At 49.4% G+C, this 25,048-nt stretch overlaps 1 protein-coding gene across 1 annotated transcript; it reads right to left on the bottom strand.

Moving 5' to 3' along the window:
• Nucleotides 1-2,010: 2,010 nt before the first annotated feature.
• LOC149870016 (NELL2-interacting cell ontogeny regulator 1-like) lies at nucleotides 2,011-25,048 on the bottom strand. Its single transcript, XM_090035421.1, has 4 exons — nucleotides 24,951-25,048; nucleotides 24,648-24,805; nucleotides 18,885-18,973; nucleotides 2,011-4,953 (listed from the first exon to the last, which is right to left on the bottom strand). The coding sequence occupies exons 2-4, from the start codon at nucleotides 24,778-24,780 to the stop codon at nucleotides 4,888-4,890; spliced, it is 288 nt and encodes a 95-aa protein (XP_089891547.1). The 5' UTR covers nucleotides 24,781-24,805; nucleotides 24,951-25,048; the 3' UTR covers nucleotides 2,011-4,887.

The following is a 25,048-nucleotide window of genomic DNA, read 5'->3' as shown; positions in this document are numbered from 1 at the left end:
GAGTAACGTTCAGCCGGGGGGCAGAAATTTATGTTATAGCGTAGGGGCTTATGTTTTGTGTTTGCTGTTTAAACCGGAGGTTTAGGTGAGGCTATTAGGGGTTGGAGGAGGCCTCATAGGGGACACAGTGGTGTGGGAACCCCAGCCCCAGAGAGGGGGTAGCAAGACCGAACAACATCTGGTACATCAGTGAGGCTTGGGGTGTAGTAAAGGGGCCACGCATAGCCCATAAGGCTGGGGTGCGTAGGAGCACCCATTACCGAAACAGGGCTAATGTACAGGACTAAAACTGTGTCCAGGGAGATGAAGAGGCAGCCTCCCTATCATATACATTTGACATCAAAGACATGACGGGCGAGAATTAAGGGTGCTTTGAAGACAAACTGGACATGGTAAGGGATGCTAGGGGAGAGCACGGCAACCCTAGGATGCCCCTCCTGTGACATCCATGGTAACCCCCACATCCTTTTCTGCAGAGCTGCTGCCCAGCCAGTCAGCCCCCAGCCTGTACTGGTGCATGGGATTGTTCCACCCTAAGTGCAGGACTTTGCACTTGTCCTTGTTGAACCTCATGAGATTTCTTTTGGTCCAATACTCCAATTTGTCTAGGTGTCTCTGAATCCTAGCCCTACCCCCCAGTATATCTAATACTTCCTCCAGCTTGGTGTCATCTGCAAACTTGCTGAGGGTGCCCTCTGTGCCACCTTCTAGGTCATTGATGAAGATATAGAACAAAAATGTTTGGCCTGTGGATAAGCCCTGGGGTCACCTAGGACAGGGGTTCCCAACCTTCTTATGCTGCAGACCAGCAAACTGAAGATCAGAAGTGATGGGCATACTGTGCATAGGCAGCCAACCCTTTTTTATACTTGGTATGAAAAAAAAAAAAGAGTTGGCTGCTGTTCTGCAGTATGCCAGTCACTTCCAGTCTGCAGTTTGCCAGTCTGGGGTTTCCTGGTCCACAGTCACTTCCAGTCTGGCAGCCAACCCACCTGCAGATCAGCTGCCAACCCTTCACGGCCTGGTACCAGGCCATGGCCCAGGGGTTGGGAAGCCCTGAACGAGGAGGTTAGCAGGGGCACGGGCACAAGTTAGCAGAGTCAAGAGGGAAGATCCAAGAGATGTAGTCTAAGACATATGCCAAGGCCAGAAGCCAGGGGTCAGAGAACAGGTGCTGAGTTCCAGGGAAAATCTGAGATCAGGTCAAGGAAGCCAAGCCAAGTCAGAATGCCAGGAAATCCAGAAAAAGCAGCACCAGCACTGAGTTTCAGAGGAAATCCAAGATCAGGGTCAGAAAAAGCCACAGCTGGGTCAGAAGTCAGGAGAACCAGGGAGAGCTGTGAACACAAATCTTGCCAAAACATACTGAAGCTGTGTGAAAGTTTGCCTGTAGCTGTAGGTGTGTTTTAAAGTGGGTAAGTGGTACCTTCAGCAGCCAATCTGGTGGTGGAGAACTGGGTCAGCCACATTAGCCAGGGATCAGGAGCAGGCACGGTAACTTGCATGCTTGGCCCAACCAGGCCTGCTTGATCAGAGTCCCTGACATGGAGTATCTCAGCACTCCTTCCCAACCCAGGTGACATACCCTGGTTCTCTCTCCGAATTAGAGGGTGAAGAAGTGTCTGAGTTACACGAAGCTCCAAGTGGGATTCAAATTCAGAAGTACCTAATTCATTGCCCTTTATAATGTAATTCATTGATTACTAGATCAAATGCCCTTACTAATTATAATAAATGAGCATCTTATCCATTAAATACAGTGGAGAAGGGGCTATGCCCCCAGTGATGATTCACGCTAATCTAAATTTCAAGCTAGTGACAGAATTAACTGGCATGCTTAAAGCAACCAAACCACATACTACAATTCAGTCCAAAATACAAACCCTCTCTTTTCCAGTTCAAAACAATACCTTCCCCCCCGCCCCCCAAGATTTTTCATAATTAACAGGCAGGCATGTGTCTCCATATGTGTACTGCAATTTTTCGGATCAATAACGAGGCATGTAAAAATTGTTATACACCTCACCTTTTATTGATATAGATTAAAGAGAAGCATATTGGACAGGATGGCTGCCATCATGGCAATGTCATACTCGTACGGGAAGCATCTACTCATCATTCACTCCGCTTACATTACTGAACATGTTAAACTCAAATGATCCCAACTGCTTTCTAAATAAAACCCGTAACATATCAGAAAATAACATTTGTCATAGGACTTTCTAAGTGAGTTCTGTGTCCGCAGTAATAAGCACGCAAAACATCTACAGAAAACCACAGATAGGGTATCACCCCCCGAAAGATGGAGGTATGCTAGAAAAATCGAGATGTAATGCTGTGTATATGGTGAAACTAAACCCTGTGCAAAAGGCAGCACATAGCCTATGCACCAGTCCAAGTTTAAGAGAGATTTAAGTGGTGCATTTGTCTTATGATATTTCTGCACAGGGGAAAATTTTACTCTTAATACTTAACCTGTAAAACAATAGCTAATCTATGATGCAGATATCACTCACTGTCCTCTCACAGTGTTTAATGACTTTCAATCACAGGTAGAATAAGACTAGGAATATTTTGCTATTTTATAATCCTACACACAAAACTTGCCTGGCTTCCACTAGGGGATCCACACCTGAGGATAGCGTGATAAAGCTCAGTGGGTATTGGTTCCTGATGCCCTGCAGAGGATGAAACGGTGCCAGGTGTGTTGCACACTGGCAGTGAAATATAAAGGCTGAGGGAAGGTGTAAGCTTTCCATTCCTTGAGGAACTGCGGCCCAGTGCCAAAGCTTTTGATCAGGCCTGGCCCTGACTGAATTCACAGGGTGACATGGAGCTCTGTGCAACTCCTACACCACTGAAATCCTGCTTTGTCCCCAGTGCTTGAGTAGGATCTCAATGATGCACAGACCTAACGGCAGTCTTCTCCGTGAGGCTGAATCCTACCTCATGCTTAATAAGAATTGCAGGATTGAGCCCTTTAGCATCCTCCAGCATTGAGAGGACATTCAAAATCAATGTATCATTTACACATGCACATGTTGTTTTAAATACTAGTTGCTGGAGATGTGTAACAGGATGTTTGTGTTTGGGGGCAGGATCTCAAGTGAGTTGGTTGCACCCCTTGGGAATTGTTGACAAGAAGCCTCCTGCAAGATGTCAAGACTTGAGATCCAAAGCAGTTTTCTAATTACAGCCTGGCTGTGATCCCTCATCTTCCATTCTCTCCGAAACACATTTAACAGCCCAGTCACTGCCTGCCACCCCAGTGACACCAGGTCACAGGAGGCAAGTCCAACATTAGCATTTTTCCATTTGCTATATCCATGTGATATGGAAGTAAGTAATAAAGCCATTGATACAATCAATGTTTAAAAGCTAATTGGTTTCACTTGTAAAAAAAAGTGAATAGCAGGCCAGTGTTCCTGAGCAGCCATAAGTCCCTGCTAGGAAGATGCTATTGGATTCATTAGGAATTAAAAAATATGAACTGTTAATTAGGAATTAATAACAACATTAAACAATGTTACACTGAAAGCTATATTGTCTCGTGCAGTGCTGCCTTTTCTCTAGAGGTCTTAAACCAACCTATTGAATTCTTCAGAAGAGACAAGGTCCTCTCTTGATTACTTCCTACAGGATAGTTTAAAGAAAAAAAAAACCCTGTAGAAAGTGTATTAAATTCTAAAATGCTTTCATGAGGGATCTGCCTAACAAAAAAAAAAGGGGGGAATGAACTAGGAAGAAATCACTTTCTATTTTCAGTGAGTAATAGATCCCAGTGCTGCAAGCATCTGCCTACCTCCTGCTAAGCTCCTGTTTCTCTTACGGGGAGTTGATGGCACTCAGCTGCATCACTTGGCAGAACACAAACAATTGGCACCTTCCCACACTAGGATCCTAGTGTGAAGCCAGGCTTAGGCAAAAGGCCCACACATGTACTAAGCAGCAGTTTAGTGCCACTTCCATATTCCTCACAATAAGGCTGGCAAGGGATACAAGTAATTAATATACATTACGTGGACCCTCTTCTGAAACTCACTGAAGGAGACTACTGAGAATGGTTCCAGCCAATTCATGATCTGTTTAATGGAGGATGCTTCTTTAGAAAATGTTGGCATAAACCTCCTGCAAAGCCACGAGGCAGTTGTCATCCAAATGTTGCTGATTGTGTAAGATACTAAATAAGTAAATCCCCACCCCACATCTACTGTACGGCTCTGCAGAAGCTAGTGGTGCAAAATACAATAGTTGTGCACACAAAATGGTGGCCTGTTGTTACAACTTCTATAATTATATCATTACAGGTAATTGCTTTATCTACACTGCAAAGCAGCAAGTGGTAGACACGGTTTCACCTCTTAAAATCAAGACCTCTTGTGAATGACTGTTAACTTGAACTTTATTGCAAAGTAACCTCCATTGGGATACTTAGGGCCATGTTCTGTCACTAATCACACCACTGAATCATCAGGGAGGTCCAATAAAAAGCCTATGACCTGATCCCTGGCTGGAGAGAAATGGTGTCATTCCATTGATTTTAATGGATTGATGCCAATTGATAGCTACCAAGGACCTTGCCTGAGCATCCGAAGGTAAAGTTTAGCTTGAGATTTTTTTTTTTATATTGAAACCTAACTTACAGGCTTTATGTAAGTAAAGACTTTGACACTGTTTCTTCTTTGACATTTCAGCATGTGTGACAACAGACGCAATTACGATCAAATGTGTCAAAGCAAAAAAGCTCTAACTCAGCAGTATCTGTTGAGATAAAGTATTGTTTTCCTTACAGTGTAACGCAACCTGTACTCCATAAATCTGTCTGTAGTTTACTGAATAGCATTTAAAAAATGAATAATGTCCATTGGCTACTTCCCAGGGCTTGTTTCAGTGCATTGCAGGAAAGCAATCACAAAGGCCTCTCTTCTCTGCTCTCAGGAGGAGGGTTTCTGTCTGCAAAAGAACAGTAAATTGTGGAATTTAATATATCATTGTAAAGGAATATATAATTGATTAGCTCTAATCCCACTGCTCTGCTATAACTCGGCACTCTGCAAAATGAGAAATCATGTTTATTATAGCTGGTTTCTGTGGTCACTTACCAGGAAAAATGCTACAAAATAAGTATGTTCAAAACTGAGAGATAGAAAACACTGTACAGAAAACATTTAGTGTTTTCAACCTGCTATTACCTCGAAGGGCTCGTGAGGATTTACTGAAATGTCTTTTTATAAATTCTGGGCAAAGGTCCACACTGTTCATTCCTCCTAGTCAGCTGATGCCTTCCTGTTACTGATGTGCCCAGCATGGGCTTGTGCCAACTGGTGTGTGCAACAGTCCATTCTGCTCTTGCTTACACTTGTGCTAATTCAGAATAAGTCCACTGAAGTCAATCAGCTTCTCCATATAACTAGCTCTTCTGAATCTGGCTCATTTCAGGCATATCTAGATCACAGAGATGGTCTGTAGGCCAACTTTAGTTTGGATTCATGTATTGCCAGTACCAGTATGGCCAGCCCCAAGCATTCCAAAATTGTGAAGCTGGCTTAAGAATCAGAGATCTTTAAAATATATAACATTTTATTATTTGTCTTCTGCCTTTTGAGCTTCATAGTCAGTTAAAGAGATTGCTTTTTTAAAATTAATTGAAGCTGAAATGTCAGCAGAGGGCATAATGCAGGGACACCCAATCCAGCTCTGAGTGAGATTGCTCAGGTCCGGGAAGCAGTAGAGCTGCATTGGCCTGGCACTCTGCCCAGGCTAATTAGCCCTGCTTCTCAGGACGGTCTATCAGTACAGTGGTCTGCCAGGGCTATGCAGCAATACTGTTTCCAGTATCTCTGCACTGCACTGTACTCTGCACTGTACTCTTTGGACATGCCCATAATACCATAGTTGCAGGAATTTCAGGATCTGAGACCAACAGAGGAAGACTCATGACAAAACTGTTGGAGTTGGCAGCACTACATTTACCACAGAGAAGACAACTGAGTATAGACGCTCTGCTAACGTTTGCTCCCAGATATAAGCTTTCAGACCAGGGGTGGGCAACTATTGGGCTAGAAGGCCACTTAGGGAGGTTTAGTGAGCTGTTGCAGGCCACATCAGCACTCCTTCCCCCTCCACCGCCAGCTTACCCAAACTCCATAAGTGGTCTGGATGGAGCAGGCAGGCAAGGTCTCCATGGCAAGATGCACTTAGCTGGGCAGATGGGATGGGGCTGCAGGCAGGCAGGGAGAAGCGTCCAGGAGCAGGACAGGCAGGCCAGGATCAGGGGGCCTTGAAAGTGCAGGACCTGGGCCTGGGGCACAGCCACGATCCACTCTGACCTTATGTGGTCCACACTGTTACCACCCTACGATCTGAGTCCCAGCCCCAGCCACCTGCTTAGCTCCCGGCTGTTGCTCTCCACCTGCCTGCAGCCCCATCCCATATAACCAGCCAAGCACACCCTGTGCATGGGGGTCCTGGTCCAGTCGCCACAGACTCCTACCCACTCAGTCCAGTGTCCCCGGCAGTGGATGTGGGGTGGACAGGCCAGGGTACCCAGGCAGCAGGGCTGTGTCTGGTGGTGGCAGCAACACTGGCAGTGGTAGCTGGAAGGAGCTGCCACCACCAGGGTGCTAGGAAGTAGAGTCCAGCTGCCGTGCCACCCCAGCCCTGCTGCGTGCCTGGGGGTGGTGGGACTGGCTTCATGCACCACAGCCTGGGCTGCCCACTATGCCTGAGCCAGGCAAGGCTGAGGGACCCGCCACGGGCCCAAGGAATCCACATGAGGCTCCTGGAGGGGCCAGAAATTTGGGGCAGCAGCAGCAGTCCCCATGGCTCTCTGAGGCAACGTAGCAGCTCGGAGAGCTGCAGGGGTAGACTCAATCAGTTGTCCAGCCACTGAAATCATGAGTGTGGATTCTGCTGGAGACTCGTTTCAGCAGTGGCAGGGTGAGCAATGGCAGTATTGGGGCTCTCTGAGCCAATAGAGCAGCCCTGGCAGCAGCACAGGTTGGTGTTACATCGGCTAGCCCCACTGCTGGAGGTAGGTCTGGATCTGGCCCACGGGGGCCAAATGAGTTGGACACCCCTACTTTAGAACATTAGTAGTGCTCCAGAAGCTTTACCTTTAAAGAGGTGCTTGATAGTTTAACTGGCAATCAAATAACCCCATGAGCTAACAGGGCTCACTCATTAACTCTCCTTTGTTGGGTGCCTTCAGACATCTTGGAGATGGCTGGGTAGTAGTATTAGCGCAGTCTCTGCTTACCAGACTGGTCTCCATGCTCCCTCACTCCCCTTCTCTGTCTGTCACCACCTGCTATCTTTTGTCTTATACTCATACCAGCAGCTCCTTGCAGTCGGACCATCTCTATTTGTACCACATTGAGCTCTTAGTGCTCCTGGCCCATAAGGAGGGCTTGAATGTACAGATGCTATACACATGAACGACAGACACTAACTCACATCTTTTGGAGGCAGATATACAGGTGGCCCCTTCCTGTCCTATGCATCATTCTAACATAAGCCCTGTTTTGTCGGGTAAGTGGCACACAAGCTTTGTGCTAGCTCCCTGCACAGGGTCAATGTTGCCCTTCCTGGGCAGGACTAGAATATGTGTTTCCCCACTCCCCAATTTTTCCTTTCATCTTTCCATCAAAAAAGGGCTTTGTCATATTGAACGTAATAGTTTGAATGCTTATAATAAATACCCATTATCCAGTTTAGAAAAAAAGACAAGGTTCATCTTTTTATCTAGGGTCATTGCTTGTTTTTGGCTACTTGGTAAATGTCTTAGTTTCATAGTTTCTAGGGTTGGAAGGGACCTGAGCAAATCATCTAGTCCGACCCCCTCCCATGGCAGGAAAGATTACTGGTGTCAAACGACCCTAGCAAGGTGTTCATCTAACCTCCTCTTAAAGACCCCCAGGGTAGGAGCCTTCACCACTTCTCTTGGAAGCTGGTTCCAGATCCTAGCCGCCCTGACTGTGAAGTAGCGCCTCCTGATATCTAACCTAAACCTACCCTCTGCCAGCTTGTGACCGTTATTCCTGGTCACTCCTGGCGGTGCTCGGGGGAACAGGGACTCCCCCAGTGCCTGCTGGTCCCCCCAACTAGTTTATAACAGGCCACAAGATCCCCCCTCAGCCTTCTCTTGTGGAGGCTGAACAGGTTCAGGTCCCGTAGCCTCTCCTCATAGGGCCTGCCCTGCTGTCCCCTGATCATACGAGTGGCCCTCCTCTGGATCCTCTCCATGCTGTCGACATCCCTCTTGAAGTGTGGCGCCCAGAACTGGACGCAATACTCTAGCTGCGGCCTGACCAGTGCCGCATAGAGGGGGAGGATCACCTCCTTGGACCTGCTCGAGATGCATCTGTGGATGCATGACAAGGTGCTGTTGGCCTTCCTGACTGCATCCCCACACTGCTGGCCCATGTTCATCCTGGAGTCAATGATGACCCCCAGATCCCTTTCCGCCTCCGTGCTGACAAGAGGGGAGTTCCCTAACCTGTAGGTATGGTGCCAGTTGTTCCTCCCCAGGTGCATCACCTTGCACTTGTCTGTGTTGAAACCCATCCTATTCTCATCCGCCTACCCTTGTAGCCTGTTGCATCCTTCCAGTGTGCCCACGTCCCCCCACATCTTAGTGTCATCAGCAAATTTGAACAGGGTGCTTTTTACCCCCTCGTCCAAATCACTGATGAAGATGTTGAACAGTGCAGGCCCAAGGACCGAGCCCTGGGGGACTCCACTGCCCACGTCCTTCCAGGTTGAGAAGGACCCATCCACTACCACCCTCTGGGTGCGGCCCTCCAGCCAGCTGGCGACCCATTTGACTGTGTGGGTGTCTGCACCACAGCCCCCCAGTTTCTTAATGAGAACGGGGTGAGAGACAGTGTCGAAAGCCTTCTGGAAGTCCAGGAAGACTATATCCACTGCTACCCCTGCATCTAATGATCTGGTGATCTGATCGTAAAAGGCCACCAGGTTGGTCTGACAGGACCTGCCACTGATGAACCCGTGTTGGTTGCCCCTAAGCATGCAGTCCCCTGCTGGCCCCTCCTGGATGTGTGCCAGCATAAGTTTCTCGAACAGCTTGCCCAGGATTGAGGTAAGACTAACCAGCTTATAGTTTCCCGGGTCCTCCTTCCTGCCTTTTTTGAAGATGGGGACCACGCTGGCCCTCTTCCAGTCCTCTGGTACCTCACCAGAGCACCACGAGTGCTCGTAAAGTTCATAGATTCATAGATGCTAGGGTCGGAAGGGACCTCAATAGATCATCGAGTCCGACCCCCTGCATAAGCAGGAAAGAGTGCTGGGCCTACATTACCCCAGCTAGATACACATCCAACCTTCTCTTGAAGACCCCCAGGGTAGGGGAGAGCACCACCTCCCTTGGGAGCCCGTTCCAGACCTTGGCCACTCGAACTGTGAAGAAGTTCCTCCTAATATCCAATCTAAATCTGCTCTCTTCTAGCTTGTGGCCATTATTTCTTGTAACCCCCGGGGGGGCCTTGGTGAATAAATACTCACCAATTCCCTTCTGTGCCCCCCTGATGAACTTATAGGCAGCCACCAGGTCGCCTCTCAACCTTCTCTTGCGGAGGCTGAAAAGGTCCAGTTTCTCTAATCTCTCCTCGTAGGGCTTGGCCTGCAGGCCCTTAACCATACGAGTGGCCCTTCTCTGGACCCTCTCCAGGTTATCCGCATCCTTCTTGAAGTGCGGCGCCCAGAATTGCACGCAGTACTCCAGCTGCGGTCTGACCAGCGCCCGATAGAGGGGAAGTATCACCTCCTTGGACCTATTTGTCATGCATCTGCTGATGCACGATAAAGTGCCATTGGCTTTTCTGATGGTTTCGTCACACTGCCGACTCATGTTCATCTTGGAGTCCACTAGGACTCCAAGATCCCTTTCCACTTCCGTGCCACCCAGCAGGTCATTTCCTAGGCTGTAGGTGTGCTGGACATTTTTCCTCCCTAGATGCAGCACTTTGCATTTCTCCTTGTTGAACTGCATTCTGTTGTTTTCTGCCCACTTGTCTAACCTGTCCAGGTCTGCTTGCAGCTGCTCCCTGCCCTCCGGCGTGTCCACTTCGCCCCATAGCTTAGTGTCATCTGCAAACTTGGACAGAGTACATTTCACTCCCTCATCCAAGTCGCTGATGAAGACATTAAAGAGTATCGGTCCAAGGACCGAGCCCTGCGGGACCCCACTGCCCACACCCCTCCAGGTCGAAACCGACCCATCCACCACGACTCTCTGGGTGTGACCCTCCAGCCAATTCTCCACCCACCGGACTGTGCAGTCATCCAAGTCACAGCCCCTTAACTTGTTCACCAGTATGGGGTGGGATACCGTATCAAAGGCCTTCCTGAAGTCCAAGTATACGACATCCACCCCTCCTCCTGCGTCGAGGCGTTCTGTAACCTGGTCATAAAAAGAGACTAGATTGGTCAGGCACGATCTGCCTGCCACGACCCCATGCTGGTTTCCCCTCAGCATAACTTGCCCTGCCGGGCTCTCACAAATGTGAGCCTTGATAATTTTTTCAAAGACTTTGCCAAGGATGGAGGTGAGACTAACTGAGTTGCCCGGGTCCTCCTTCCTCCCCTTCTTGAAAATGGGAACCACATTGGCCCTTTTCCAGTCCTCCGGGACTTGACCCGTGCACCACGAGCGTTCAAATATTCCCGCCAGTGGCTCTGCAACGATGTCAGACAGTGCCTTCAGTACCCTCGGATGGAGCTCATCCGGGCCTGCCGACTTAAAGGCATCCAGTTCCTCCAAGTGACCCTGCACCACCTCAGGGTCCACGCAGGGAAGTCTGGTGCCTTGCTGCTGCCTCCCTACACTCCCAGGGAGAGACTTGTCATGCCTCTCGCTTAGGAACACTGAGGCGAAGAACTCGTTGAGGAGTTCAGCCTTGTCCCCTCTGTCCGTCACCAATTGTTTCTGCCCATTTAGCAGAGGTCCTATTCCTCCCTGGGCCTTCCTTTTACTCCCTATATATCTAAAAAACAATTTCTTATTGTCTTTTACTTGGGTTGCCATCCTCAGCTCCATGGTAGCTTTGGCCTGTCTAACTGCCTCCCTACAAGCACGAGCAGAAGAGGTATATTCCTCTTTGGTGATCTCTCCCTGTTTCCACTTTTTATGTGCTCCCCTTTTGGCCCTTAGTCTGCCCTGGATTTCTCTGGTCAGCCAGGGAAGCCTCCTGGCCCCTTTCCCTCTTTTACCTCTCACGGGGATCGTCTCGCTTTGTGCTCGAAGGATAGTTTCCTTAAGGCACAGCCACCCTTCTTGGGCTCCCATCATTTCAAAACTACTACTCTGTAGTGCGTCCTTCACTAATCGCCTGAGTTCACTGAAATCAGCTTTCCTAAAGTCCAGCACGTTCACCCTACTGGTTACCTTACCCACTCGACGCCTTATGTTGAATTGTACTTTTAGGTGATCACTGTCCCCCAGATGGCTACCGATCTGTAGGTCCCCTACTATGTCATCCCCCGTTGCCAATACCAGATCCAGTAAGGCATTCCCCCTAGTGGGACCATGTACCTCCTGCGTCAGGTGGAGGTCCTGTACACAGGTTAGAAACCTGCGTGAGTGGTGGGACTTTGCTGTCTGTGTCTCCCAACAGATGTCCGGGTAGTTTAGGTCCCCCATGACCACCGCCTCTTTAGCTTTTATGGTCTCCAAGAGTTGCCTCAGGAGCCCCAAATCTATTTCTTCCCCTTGATGTGGGGGTCTGTAGCAGACCCCTACCACCAAATCCTTTTCTCCTTGCCCCCCATTTAGCCTAACCCACAGTCCTTCTACTTCCTCATCCTTTGATTCTGTCTTGATGAGGGTTGATGTATATTGCTCCTTAACATAGAGCGCAACCCCTCCCCCCTTTTTCCCCACCCTGTCCTTTCTGTACAATCTATAGCCCTCGATATGTACCACCCAGTCATGGGATGAATCCCACCAGGTTTCCGTCAGCCCCACTAAGTCATAGGCGTTTAGTGCAACCAGGAGCACTAGTTCATCCTGCTTGTTCCCCATGCTCCTAGCATTAGTATATAGGCACTTGAGCCCTGCGACTGGTGCCTTTGCTGCCCCCCCGCTCCAAGTCCCAAAGGGCTCTTTGTCTCTTACCTTCTCGTTCCTTACCTGTGCCGTATTGCTGTCTACCCCCTGTCTTTCATGTTCCCAAAGCTCTCTTTCTTCAGGCTGGGCTGTCCTTGTTGGTGCCACCTGGTTTGGTGGTCCACAGCTTCCCCCGCCCTCATCTTCCCCTCCCCCCGACGAGCCTAGTTTAAAGCCCGCCGGAGGAGATCCGTTGTGCCAGGAGTTGTGCCAGGGGACTTGCAATGACCTCGGCCAGTTCCTTTAGAACTCTAGGGTGGAGATCATCCGGGCCGGCTGACTTGAATACGTCCAACCCCTCCAGAAGCTCCCTAACTAAATCCTCGCTAACCCTTGGCCCAGGTGGCCTCCCCCGGGGCCTGAGGGGGGCCCAGCAGGGAGGTGGCTGTTCTGGTCCCTACTTAGGAAGACGGAGGCAAAGAAATCATTAAATATGTTAGCTTTGCCATCTGGTGCGACAACCAAGTTTCCCATCGCGTCCTGCAAGGGCCCCACATTACCCAGGACCTTCTTTTTATCCCCTACGTATTTAAAAAAGGACTCCTTATTGTCCTTGATCTGGGAAGCTAGCCCCAGTTCCATCTCTGCCTTGGCCTTCCTAACTACCCCCCTACATCCCTGAGCAACTACAGAATAGTCCTCCCTGGTGATGACCCCTTCTTTCCATTGGGTGTAAGCCTCCTTTTTAGCAAGGAGACATTCCCGGATGCTTTTGGTGAGCCACGGAGGCTTATGTGCTCTCCTGCTCCCTTTGATCCTCATTGGGATTACCTTCCTTTGGGCTTGGAGGATCGTCTCCTTAAGGGGCGACCACTCTCCTTGGACACCTGGCTCCCCTCCCCTCCGGGACCTCAGCGCTTCTCCAACTATCCTCCTTAGCTCGTTGAAGTCTGCCCTCCTAAAATCTAGGGCCGCTGCCTTACTGCATGCCTTTGCCACCTTGCGCTGGATGGTGAATTCCAGCAGGCGATGATCGCTGTTGCCCAGGTGGTCGAGCACCTGCATCCCCCTCACCAGGTCATCACCCGTGGCCAGCACTAGGTCCAACAAGGCATCCCCCCTGGTGGGGCTGTGCACCTTCTGGGTTAGATGGAGGTCCCGCACTCTGGCCAAGAACCTACGTGAGTGTTCAGACCTGGCTGACGGCTCTTCCCAGCAGATGTCCAGGTCCCCCATGACTACCACATCCTTAGCCTTCACTACCTCTGTGAGCTGACCCAAGAATTCCTGGTCAAGCTCTTCTCCCTGGTTGGGAGGTCTGTAGTAGACTCCCACCATTAAGTCCCTTTCCCCTTGACTGCCTCGTACTCTAACCCAAAGCACTTCAGAGTGCCCCTCCCCTGAGTCCTTGCTAATTAACGAGGATGTGCATTCCTCCTTAATATAAAGCACCACGCCCCCACCTCTCTTTCCTATCCTGTCCCTCCTGTACAGCCTATAGCCCTTGACATTCACCGCCCAATCATGCGCTGCGTCCCACCACATTTCCGTAATCCCCAGTCTTGATTCTGAATTTTATCTTTAGAGGCCTTGCAGCGAATGTGCTGAATGTCTTGGTTTTTTAGTTTTATCTCTGGAGGCCTTTAACAAAGTTAACCTAAAAGCAACCCTTGGGCAAACACTCCGAGAGATCAAAACCTAGGGACTTTTGGAAAGGGGTTGGCAAGAGGTCACAGCAGTGGTGTGGAAAATTTCCCAAAGAAGACCCAGGAAAGGAATCTGTTGGGTAAAAGTTCTGAGCCCAAATTTGGGAGTAGTGACAGGTTTGGGTAGGAGGGTCCCAAGACGGCAATTCACCCAATAAAAACTGTAACCTACAGTCCCATTTTGGAGGTAACCTCATTTGCAGAACACCAAACGAAGAATCGCAAGTGTAGGCCAGACCAGACTGACCACCTGAACCACCCTCGCCATGAACAAGAGCTCCCATTCACGCTGAAGCTGCAGAGCGCCCAAGTGGGACCAAAGGAAGGGGACTTGTTCCTATCACTTCTGAGACCAACCCTAAAACCATAACTAAAGAATGAAAGTATCCTTGGGGATCTGGTTTCTATGAATTCTAGGTTTGTAAGTATACCATGAGATTTAATAGTAGTGATTCCAATTTAACCTTTACTTGTGATTGTAGTTGTTTTTGTAATACTATTCTTATAGCATTGTTTGGGAAGGGGGTGCGTTTGGAGCATTGTTTCTAATATATGTAGTTACTGTGTTTTTAATGTTTGTGGTTTTTCTTAAAGCTAAGCAGTGTTATATGCGTAGCAAGGAATTTTAAAATAAAATTGTGTTGTATGAATTAAGTGTGCAATCATTGTGAAATCGTGCAATCAACCAAATACTCCCCCAGCCAGGCACACCAAATGAATCAGTAAATTGTGTGGGATCTTTCTCTATTCCATAACCCACTAGAGACAGGCTTGTTCATCCTTCCCAGTTTCTCTCATGGTACTCTGCAACACTGCCTCCCTGTAGAATACAGTCTGGGCAAGAAAGTGCTCTTGCACGTCTAGCAGAAAACATAAAACCTTAGCATCACCCTCCTGCTCTTTGCATTTGAATTTCCATCTTTCCCAAAAGCAATCCCACTCCCCCATTTTGACTGGATGGGCAAGGTAGCTCCAGGAGGGTCCAGTTTCAATGTCAAAGGCTACCCAAATGCACACAGAAGTACAAGGCTGTTTTGCTGCTTCTGTTTCAGGAAATTCCCCTGAAAGAGCATGGGTTCAGCAGGCTGTAATCGATTACTGAGATACAGAAAAGACCATCTGGTCTGACCGCCTGTGTAACAGGCCTGAGAATGCCCCTCTACTAGCCCTGCACTGTGCTCAGTAACTTGAGATGCCGTTTTTAGAAGACATGCATTAGTCATGCACATCTCAATTTGAAGACCTGAGAAGGAGAATTGTCTAGTACTTCTCTAACCAGTTTGTTCCAATGACTAATCTATATTATATATATAATTAGTCACTGAAAATGTATAAATGTATGTATATGTAAAATCCTCTAAAAGTAAATTGGTCAGCTTCTCTCGAACACGTCTAGCCCAATTCAGATCTACTAGTAGGGGCATCCTACTGAGGAGGATTTCTACTAGTGGTTTTTTTATTTGCTTCCTCAGAGTGGCTGGTCTAGATCCAGCCTGAGTTATTGATAAAGGCTCTGATGAAAGGCTCCCAGGAATGCAGTCAGGAAGCATCTCATTTTTGGCAGCCTTTGCCAATGCTGAAAGTTTCTTCATGCGTGATAAGCAAGGTCTCTATCGACATCCTGCTGAGATTTTTTTTTTCTTCACACTCTTAGAGAGTTTGTTGGTTGTTATTTAGACAGACACTAAGTAGAAACCCCTAATGCTGACTCAGGGCAGGAGCATCAGTGCACAGTACTTGAGCTTAAGTCAAAATAAAACACCTGGTCCTTGTGAGTCACACTAAAATAACTTACTCCAAAATAAACCCCACATCTGCATGAGACACCTGCACTGAGGCACCTGTGTCTACCAGTGGGTGCACAAGGACATTTACACTGTAGCTCACTGAGCCTGGCACAGGTCACAACATTAGCCATTACCAGTCCATATTGTTTTGGTTCATCTGCAAAAGTGCCCATTTGATGCCACAGACAGAGAGATGTGAGTCACCTCCCGTAGCACAGCACCACTGCTCAGGCTTGCAACACCAAATAGGCACTTGTCAAAGGATGGGAGGTGCAAGGCTGGCAGCAAGTAAGGGGCTTGCCTCTTATTATGTTAGTGCCCACCTGGAAGCAAATCTCAGCCTTGGTGCACGGAAAAGCCAGGCAGGATCACTTTCCTCCTGAAAGCCATCATGAACTGAAGGTGATCCAGACTTCCCAAGAAGCCCTCAGCACCTCACAGTACTAGACCCTCTGTAAGCATCCAAGTTCACGGAGAACACGTGTCTGAGCAAAGCAGCAAACCTGCTGTGGTTTGATGCACCCAAATGATTTATACCTTTCCAGATTAATCAGCCGTGAATGACAATTTATAGGCAGAACACGACTCTACAGAGGCAAGTGGCTATAACCTCTCAATTGGCAGCAGGAATGTCATCAATAGTAACGCACTGAGCAGCTCTCTGAAGGCAGAGTGACACAGATAGGTGGTTTCACTTGTTCAGAGCACTTGCTGGTGATTACTGAGCTCAGGGAGAAGGAGACAAAATGTGAGGGTCTGCAAAGAAGAGGGTGTTGCATTATAAATGGAGGATATTCTCCCCTTCAGGCACCATGTACCAAGTGTTGGTCATTTTAAATTTATGAATTCCATCCAGGTCAGCTTGTCTATTCACTGCCATATCTGCTGTTACCAAAGGGATTTTGATCATGCACTAATTTTACACACCCAAATTAAACCAGCCCCTTGATTTTAGGCTTTGTGTTTTTATTATTATTTGAATAGGCTTTCTATGTGCATCTCTCAAAAACAGAATCAAAATACTGTATGTTTGGGCCTCATGCCATCCAAGACATGAAATCATGCATGAGGGGCATTTCTCTCATTATTTTCTACCTCAAAATTGCCTTTCTAAGCAAGCACCAATTCTGGTCCACGTTAGAAAGTCTACACCAGCTCAGATAGGTCAATTTAAGAGATCTAGTCAACCTGGTACAAACTTCTACCACAGGGGTGAGCAATTACTTTGGGTAGAGGGCCACAAGGGTAGCCCCGCCACGACAGGTGCCCCACTCCTGGTCGCCATCTTGGGACCGGAAGTCCAGTCCCCTAAACCCTGACCTTTGCCACTCGAAGTCACTCCCATTGCCCCCAGAAGTACTCCTTTTGGGAGTACCCCTTTTCTGGTACCCCTCTTGGAACCAAAAAAACCAAAACAAATTATACACTAAAAATCAAACATTCCCAAGAACATATTTTAATTTTATTTTTAAAAAATGTTGTCCTGATTTGTGTGCATTTGTGTTGTATATACAGAGCTGATTGCATAACAGCTCAAAATTAAGTCTTACTCTTGTATATTGGGGGGGAGGTGTGGGTGGGAGGGTGGGTGGGTAAAGGGTTTGTGGGGGGATGCGGGGTGTGTGGAGGGAGAGAGTGGCTTGGAGTGTGTGTGTGTGTGTGTGTGTGTGTGTGTGTGTGTGTGTGCGCGCGCGCGCACACGTGTGTGGTGCGTGTGTGCATGTAGCAGTGAGCGGAGCTTCCCCCAGAGGCACAGAGGTGGGTGCAGTGTTTGTGGGGTGTATGATTTTGTGTAGGAGAGGGTGTGTTTGTGGGGGAGATTTTGAGGTTATGGTGGGGTATGCATGGGAAGCCCCTGCGTGCGATCCCCTGAGCTGGTCAGCACCCTTCCCCACCCCACAACAGCCCACGGCCCACACACCCTACGGCACCTCCCCACCACTGCCAACAGCACACAGCCCCAACGTGCTCCACACCATCTGGCCGTGGCGCATCCTGCCAACCTGGGCATGCAGTAGGGCTGGGGTGGCTCTGCAGTGGGACTGCCTTTCCATCCAGCCCAGGCGGCAGCAGCTCCATCCAGCTCCTGCCGCCGCTGGCCTCAGCCCCATGGTACTGGTAGGGACCCACGTCACAGCCCCGATCCAGCATGCCCCATGCCTGCTCTGGACTCACCCACCCAGGCTGAGCAGCAGTGGTAGCAGCCAGGCAGAAACTGTTGCTCAGCACACAGGAAAAGCTACCTCTCCCCCTCGCTGTTGCTGGTGCTTCCTGGTGCAGCCGGCAGAGCCCAAGCCCCGCTGGGCTGCCCTGCGTCTCCAGCACCATCACCCTGCCGCCTCTAAGCTGCCCAGCAGTTACTCTGCACTGTCACTGCTACCTTGCTGGGCAGCTCAGATGGCACCAAAGATGCAGGGCAGTCCAGCAGGGCCTGGGCTCCGCCAGCTGCACCAAGAAGCACTGGCAGCAGTGAGGGGTAGAAGCCACTTTTCCCCTGCACCAAGCAACAGTTTTTGCCCAGCCACCACCGCTCCACCTGGGTGGGCAAGTCCGGAGCAGGCATGGGGTGTGCCAGGTCAGAGCCGTGGCACGTGTCTCTACTGGTACCATAGGGCTGGGGCCAGTGGTGGCGGCAGCTGGAAGGAGCTGCCACTGCCTGGGCTGACTACAAAGGCAGTCCCATTGTGGAGCCGCCCCAGCCCCGCTGCGTGCACATGGCACCAGGATGCATCACGGCTGGACAGTACCTGAACCAGGCAGGACCAACAGACCTACTGTGGGCCAGACAAAACCCCTCTGCAGGCTGGCCTGCAGGCTGTATTTTGTCCTTCCCTGTTCTACTATGTAAGCATGGCCTAAGCGTGTATATTTGAAACTCACTCTCCCCAACAGCAATGTCATCAAGTTCACTGTACTACTTCATGCAGGCTACCTCCTAAGATGGAAGCAGTGTAGCTGCATCTGTATGGCACTACAGGAAGGGTAATTAGCATGGGTGCTGCATAGCAGCATTGTGATATGAAAGCTACAACTTCTTTTTCCCTTGCTGGCCCCTATATCACTGAGCCTTGATACAGGGGCCAGCAAGGGAAATGGTATGGCCTGAGTTACTGGGGAAATCAGACTCAGTGATCACAATGCTCCTTTCTGGTCTTCCCCACTCAGAGCATCTATGAATCTCATCTTGCACCCAATATATTTGCATGGTGAAATCCCATTTGTTGATCTGACCGTGAATCAGCAAAAGATGCAGCTTTACACAGACAAACAGGCAGACAAGGTTATTTGGCAATTAAGGCTGGAAATAGCTTCTAAGATAACACCTACCCGGCTGTCAAGATTATACGCAGTCTTCTTTAAGTCCTGAAGAGCTCTCTGCATGAATTCGAATGCATGGCAGTCAACACAGGGACGACCTGGAGAAAGGCAAGGTTGAAAGACACCATTGAACAGCGGGGAATTTACACCATAGCTCCACCAAGCGGAAATATTCATTAATCCATTGCTTCCAAAGAAAAGGCCTGTTTTACAAAGTGTGCTGGGACCTGTGAGTGTGTCTGAGTTGTATCCCAATCATAGGCTACTGACACAAAGGCTAATGCAACCATTTAATGCACATGTGGGGACATACAGAAACTCAAGCACATTTGTGTGTGTACAGCCTGAAACCTAAGCCCTCCTAGAAGGGCCTGATTTTGTCATATGCTGAATGCCTTCAGCTCCCCTCACTTCTCTTGAGGATGAGATCACCCAGCACTTCCCAACACAGGTTAAGCTTCTTGCAGGCTGTGGCTCTTGGAAAGCAAATTCATTACTTACTTTTGCAGCAGTTCCAAGATGCACTGTTAGGACTCTTGTAAAAATATCCTGGCAAGAGAGAAAGCCAAACTGGTGTTTTTTTCCTTTCACCTGCTGTTGCAGTTTCCCTTAGCCACGAATGCAAGACACCTTACTGTCTCTACAACTGGTGCCGCTGTGCCGGAGTCCACGTATGTGCATGGGGCTGAGGGTGGTAGGAAGAAGGTGTAGAGAACTAAGAGGCTTCTAAACCAAAGGAGCTAATTTCTGTCCCAGAGAATGAACCATGCTGCTCTACAGAGTGCCCCTCCAACACTTATCTAAGGCATAGACGCTTCAATTCAACCCACTGTATTAATATCTCTGAAGAGATATACACCATATCCAGTATTGCCAACCCCACCATGCCGAAAATCATGAGACAAACTCTTAAACAAATCAAGATATTGGCATGTAAATCATGACACGCTATTTTTGAGGCGTGTGTGTGTGTGTGGGAGGGGGTGTTATTTGGGCTGTGGGTGAGTGTGTGGGGTTTGAAGCCTCAGGAGGGAGGGTCCCCAAATGCCCTGGCAGGATGCGGGGTACTGTGGGTGAGGAGTGAGGGGCAGCAGCAGAGCTGGGGGGGGCTGTGGCTTGGGCGTGAGGAGCAGACAGACAGAGACACTCACAGAGACACAGACAGCACCCAGCTGGTAAGTGGAGGGAAAGGGGTGGGGGGAGATCAAGGCCCCCCGGTGAGGAAGGGAGTAAGGCAGGAGCAGGGGCAGGGGTGAATGGGGCCAGGGCAGGTCAACCAGAGGCACAGGGGCAGGGGATGGCTCCCCGCAGCTGCATGCATCCCCAGGGGAGGCATGGGGGCATGTGTCCTGCACAGGTTGCCCGCTGCCAGCTGGGGCTCTGTATCCTGCTGCCTTTTCCCTGGGAGCTCAGCTGCTTGATCTCAGTGTGCCTTCTGCAGCCGAGCAGGCAGGGGTGCACCACACGGCCAGTGTGCCCCATGTCCCCTGTCTGCCCGGTGGGTGGCAATGGCATCACACGGCTGAGCTCCTGGGCAAGGCAGCACGACGCAGAGCCCCAGCCCGCCTCTGCCCCGTGGGGGACACATGCCCCCATAGCTCCCCCAGGGGTGTGTGCTGCCGCAGGGAGCTGTACTCCTCCCCTCGCACCTCTAGACAAGCCACACTGGCCCCAGGGCCCCATTCACCCCAGCCCCTGCTCCTGCTCCACACCCTCCCTCACTGCAGAGGCCTTGATCCCCCTGCCCCTTTCCACTTACCAGCTTGGAAAAACCCAAGGTCTGAGGGCTGGATCAGGAGATTGCGAGTCAGAGTTATTTTGACTTTGAAATCCCAAGTCTTGTGATGTTTTTGCAACAGTTGGCATTACCGCATATCACATAAAATATATATAGGAGTGGGCAGCAAGAAAGAGTGAGGAGATCAAAGAGGCCATCCACCCACAGTGGAAGCAGTCTAGATCCTAGGACCATGCAGAGCGGTCATAAAGCTGCTGCGCCCATACAGACAAGCAGACCCCGAGTGACAAAGAGCTAGTGTTATTGTGGCCTGTTCCTGGTCTTCTGGTTTACTAGTGTGTAATAAAGGAGAGCAAGCAGAGCATTTGTGCTCCAGCAGTTATCAAACATCCCTCAGGAGGAGCCGTGACCGGTCCACCCACTACTCCAACCTTCACTAGAGGCTTAATGGGCATCTCCCACAACCTAGGATTGGGCAGGGAAAAGGTAGCTTAGAGCTACATGTGGACAATCCTTATTCAAACTGCAACCAGAACTAGAAGTTTCCTGCCGGGCCTGTGGGGAGCAGCAAGGGATATACCTCTATAGATGATAAATGAGGTTTCATCAGCACAGGACTTCTTCCTGAGGCAGAGGGGGGTGGAGGAGGGGCCGGCTCTGAGCCAGCCTTTAAAAGAATTCAGATTTGGAATGGTTTATATGGATTTTTTTTATGAAGATCTGGTCTAATCACTTTAACCTCTGAGCACAAAACATCGGAGCAGAGCCTGGCTGTCTCCACCTTCCATCAGCTAAACATCTCATTAGCTTGGCATGGCAGCTTGCCTTATTCAGTTATGGCACAGCTTCTGCTAAGTGCCCTGTGATGGCTCAGCCTGATAAGGAGCTGCAGCAGCTGAAGTTACTGCCCCTGAAACATTCACAAAATTCAGAACTTGGTGGAGAAAAAAATGGAAGTCAGAGATGCACATCCCAGACACGCCAAGAATGGTACCCGCTGACCCATAAATAACATGCTACAAACCTTGATAACATAATTTAATGTCCACATAGTCCTCTGCAAATGTGCAGCACTATGTATGTCCTGCAAGGGCTAGGCACTGACTAGTCACTGCTAATTAGCGCTGCAGTCTACTTCATAGATCAGCCAAATGGGCAGCATCTTGGGCATCCTGATTCTCTTTCCACCCAAAGCTAGAGGGCAGAGCCATTCTCTAGCACTCAAGGAAGGGTGGCCAGTGAGTTTGCTAGTCTAAGAAAGTACAGTCTGTCAGCTAAGAGCTGCCTTCTTTGAATGCTGCAGTACATGCTGGCTGGTGGTCCTGTGCTTAGCAATAGTAAAATGCTCTCTCCCACGTACTGCCCAGGCCTTCTTCACTGGCAGGATCAGCCCTTGACCTTGGTTCCACCAACTGCAGGGAGGAATGCAGATGCATTTCTGCACTACCCGTGTTGGACTGGGTAAGGCGGCCTTCCACTTCCCTTTCAAGAGGAAGTTAAACTAGCCTGCGTCCTACAGTTAGGAACACAGGATGAAAAGGGGCCTCCTGGGCCACTGAGCCTAGTCTCCTCAGTATCAGCCATCATTCACTCAAGGAACCCCCAAAACTGACAGGTCATGTTCTTTGCTCCCCCACCATCAGACCCCCTCAGTGGCGGGGCTCATTTCTCTCTCTGGCCCTATTCAGCATCTGCGTATAGTCACTAGGTGAAAAGATGCAACAGCATGAAGTGAAGTGCCATCAGTATCTTTCACCAGGTGTAACTATACCACATCTACCAAGGTGGTGCAGTGCTTGTAGGAGAGATCAGCTGGTGCAGAAGGAATTGATGGCTGAAGCTCAACCCCAGCAAGATCCTGGTAATGCCGGGGGACAAAGAAATGGAAAGGGCTTTATGTATTTTGCCATCAGTTCAGGTCACCATGTGCCTGGATTCACTGACGGGGTTCAGGTCTCACTGATGTATTGCTAGCAAACACTGCCATTTACAGCTAGCTAAAATACTCAGTTCCATCTTGGGCTTGGCTCTACCTGCCTTTTTCATGTCACCTGCATCTAGACTGCAGTGATACTATCTACCTAGGCATAAACCCACTCACCCTAAAGAAACAGCAACTAGAACAGCAAGGCATCTTCTCAGAAATCTCATTTTCTACCACAAGAAGGTAGCTCTTTTGAGTACAGGATACAAAGCTTTCTCCAGCATTAGGGCAAAGCTGTGGAACAAATTTCTACAGGAGCAGAGAACCACTATGGCTAGGGACAGAAGTTACACATAAACTGGTTTAAGTGATCAGAAACCAGTTTCAATCTGTAACAGAAGAGAAGTTCAGTGCACATAAACCATTTTCAAAATGGCCAAAATGGGTTTAAGATAAGCCGGGTTGAATGTCATATTAGACTTAACTGATTTAGGTCAAACCTGTTTAAGGAACTTCTGTCCTAGTCCTCTTCCTGGTTTAAGTTAACTCACAGTCCCCCCGCATCCCAGAAAGATTTGCAGCCCTGGGCTGAGCTGTGCCGTCTGCTCCAGCCAGCAGGGTTGTCGCACCCCTCTGCTCCCCAGTCGCATCCTATCATTGCTACGACTGGCTGAGAATGGGTGGGGGTGGGAAACCCTGCTCAGGACTGCAGCCCCTGCCAGGTTTTTTCCCACTTGGGTGTGGGGGGGCATGGCCAGCCCCCGGGCCAGCCCCTTGAGGCAAAGTGGCGGGGGAGAGAGGAAGGATTAATCCCCCCCTCCAAAAGTGAACATTCATTCACTTGCTTCTCCATTCAATTTACACAGTTTAGACTAACCTGCAAAGACTGAATCAATTCAGGGTCAGGCTTTTTGAAAGTCTATACTTAGCCTATAAACTTCATCACCTTTCACACCGAGCCCAAAGTTCGCTCCTTCACCTACCTCTCAACACACAGCACCACGAGCATATCATTTGTTTTAAAGACTACCCTCGTTCAATACACCTGCTTTCCCCACCAGACCAAACAGCACCGCTAATAAAAAAGTGAGACTGGAACAAGGGAGAGGAAACTCAGTCACCTTTGAGTCCTGTTTAGGTAAGAAGGGCTCGTGTGAAAACTAGCCATGATAGTCCAGCAGAATAAAATGCAGGGGTCAGACCAAATCGTGAATTAAACTTTCAGGTGGGAGCAGACAAAAACAAAACCGAAAAGCTGTCTTATACTTAAGTCATCCATCCTTTACTGAGTGACAGCGAGCTTATATTTCCACGGCACTTGATCCCAATCACCAAAACACTTCACCGCACTAACCAGTCAGGCCTCGCAGCATCCCTGTAGTATTGTTCCCTCCTTAGGGCTGGAGGCACTTAACAAGACGCTTGCGCGGTCACATGGGAAGTCGATCAGAGGGCTGGGATGAGAACTGGGGAGTATCTGGTTCTCAGCCCCATGCAGCATCTGATCTACAGCTCACAAAAGCTCATGCTAAATACACATAATCTACTTTGGTTAGTTGATAAAGAGCACATGTCCCTTGTCTTCTCCCAGTCCTGTGCGCAGAGCCCCCCCAAACGGTTCATGATTTCAACTGGACATACAGCACCACAAGTCTGGACTTCCCAGTGCAAGAATAAATCATTTCAAAATTTTACCAGGGTTCAAAGTGCCGCAATATCCCTTGTTCCAGCCAACAAGGGGGGAAGTAAGAGACATAGTTGCAGTGAACCAGCAGTACCAAGCAATAGTTTGCCTGCAACAACAAGGATTTTAGATGTCGTTCCAAACCTAGAGCATTTGCAAGCAGACATTTGGCTCAAAGCAAAAATGACTTGAGACTATGTAACTTTAAGAGAACATGATTTTAAGATTAGAGCTTTTTTTTCCCTCCCAAAATACTATTAGGCGTAACTTTTTAAAGCCCCAAAGTCATTGGGTGTTTTACAAACCGGCCAGCCTCTGCTGGGAAATTTCAGAAGTGCAGCTAACCCATGGAGTACAAGAGATTGGCGTGAAAACGCTGCCGGGAAGCCCGGGGAAGGGAGCGGGTGTAGCCTGGCGGGTACCTACTTTCCGCTGGAATGACACTCCCCGATTCCTGATTGGCCCCGGCAAGCTTCACGCTCAGCAGGCCGAGCACCGAAATGAGCGGGATCAGCGCCCTCATCACTCTCCCGACAGAAAGAGACGCCATGACTAGCATCAATAATTAAAGCTTCCTTCCCAGCCTGAAATAAAAGGAAAGAGTGAAGATCAGTTGTTCGCTCCCAGGACATTCGCTCCGGGGAACCAGAGGGGACATGATGCCCACGGCCCCCCGCACACGGGGAGACCAGAGCAGCCACATGCCGAGCACATGGGAACGTAACTCACCCACGCTCCTACTTTGCCCAGTGCCTGATCCTGCCTGCACCTTTTGTGACAGACCCTGGGAAATGGCAGTAGCAAGGAGCCACATTGAGCATGCGTGC

The sequence above is a fragment of the Crocodylus siamensis genome, chromosome 2, assembly GCF_052110815.1.
Source record: "Crocodylus siamensis isolate JL-2025a chromosome 2, ASM5211081v1, whole genome shotgun sequence".
NCBI classification, from domain to species: Eukaryota; Metazoa; Chordata; order Crocodylia; family Crocodylidae; genus Crocodylus; species Crocodylus siamensis.
This window is presented reverse-complemented; position numbering and strand designations above follow the sequence as displayed.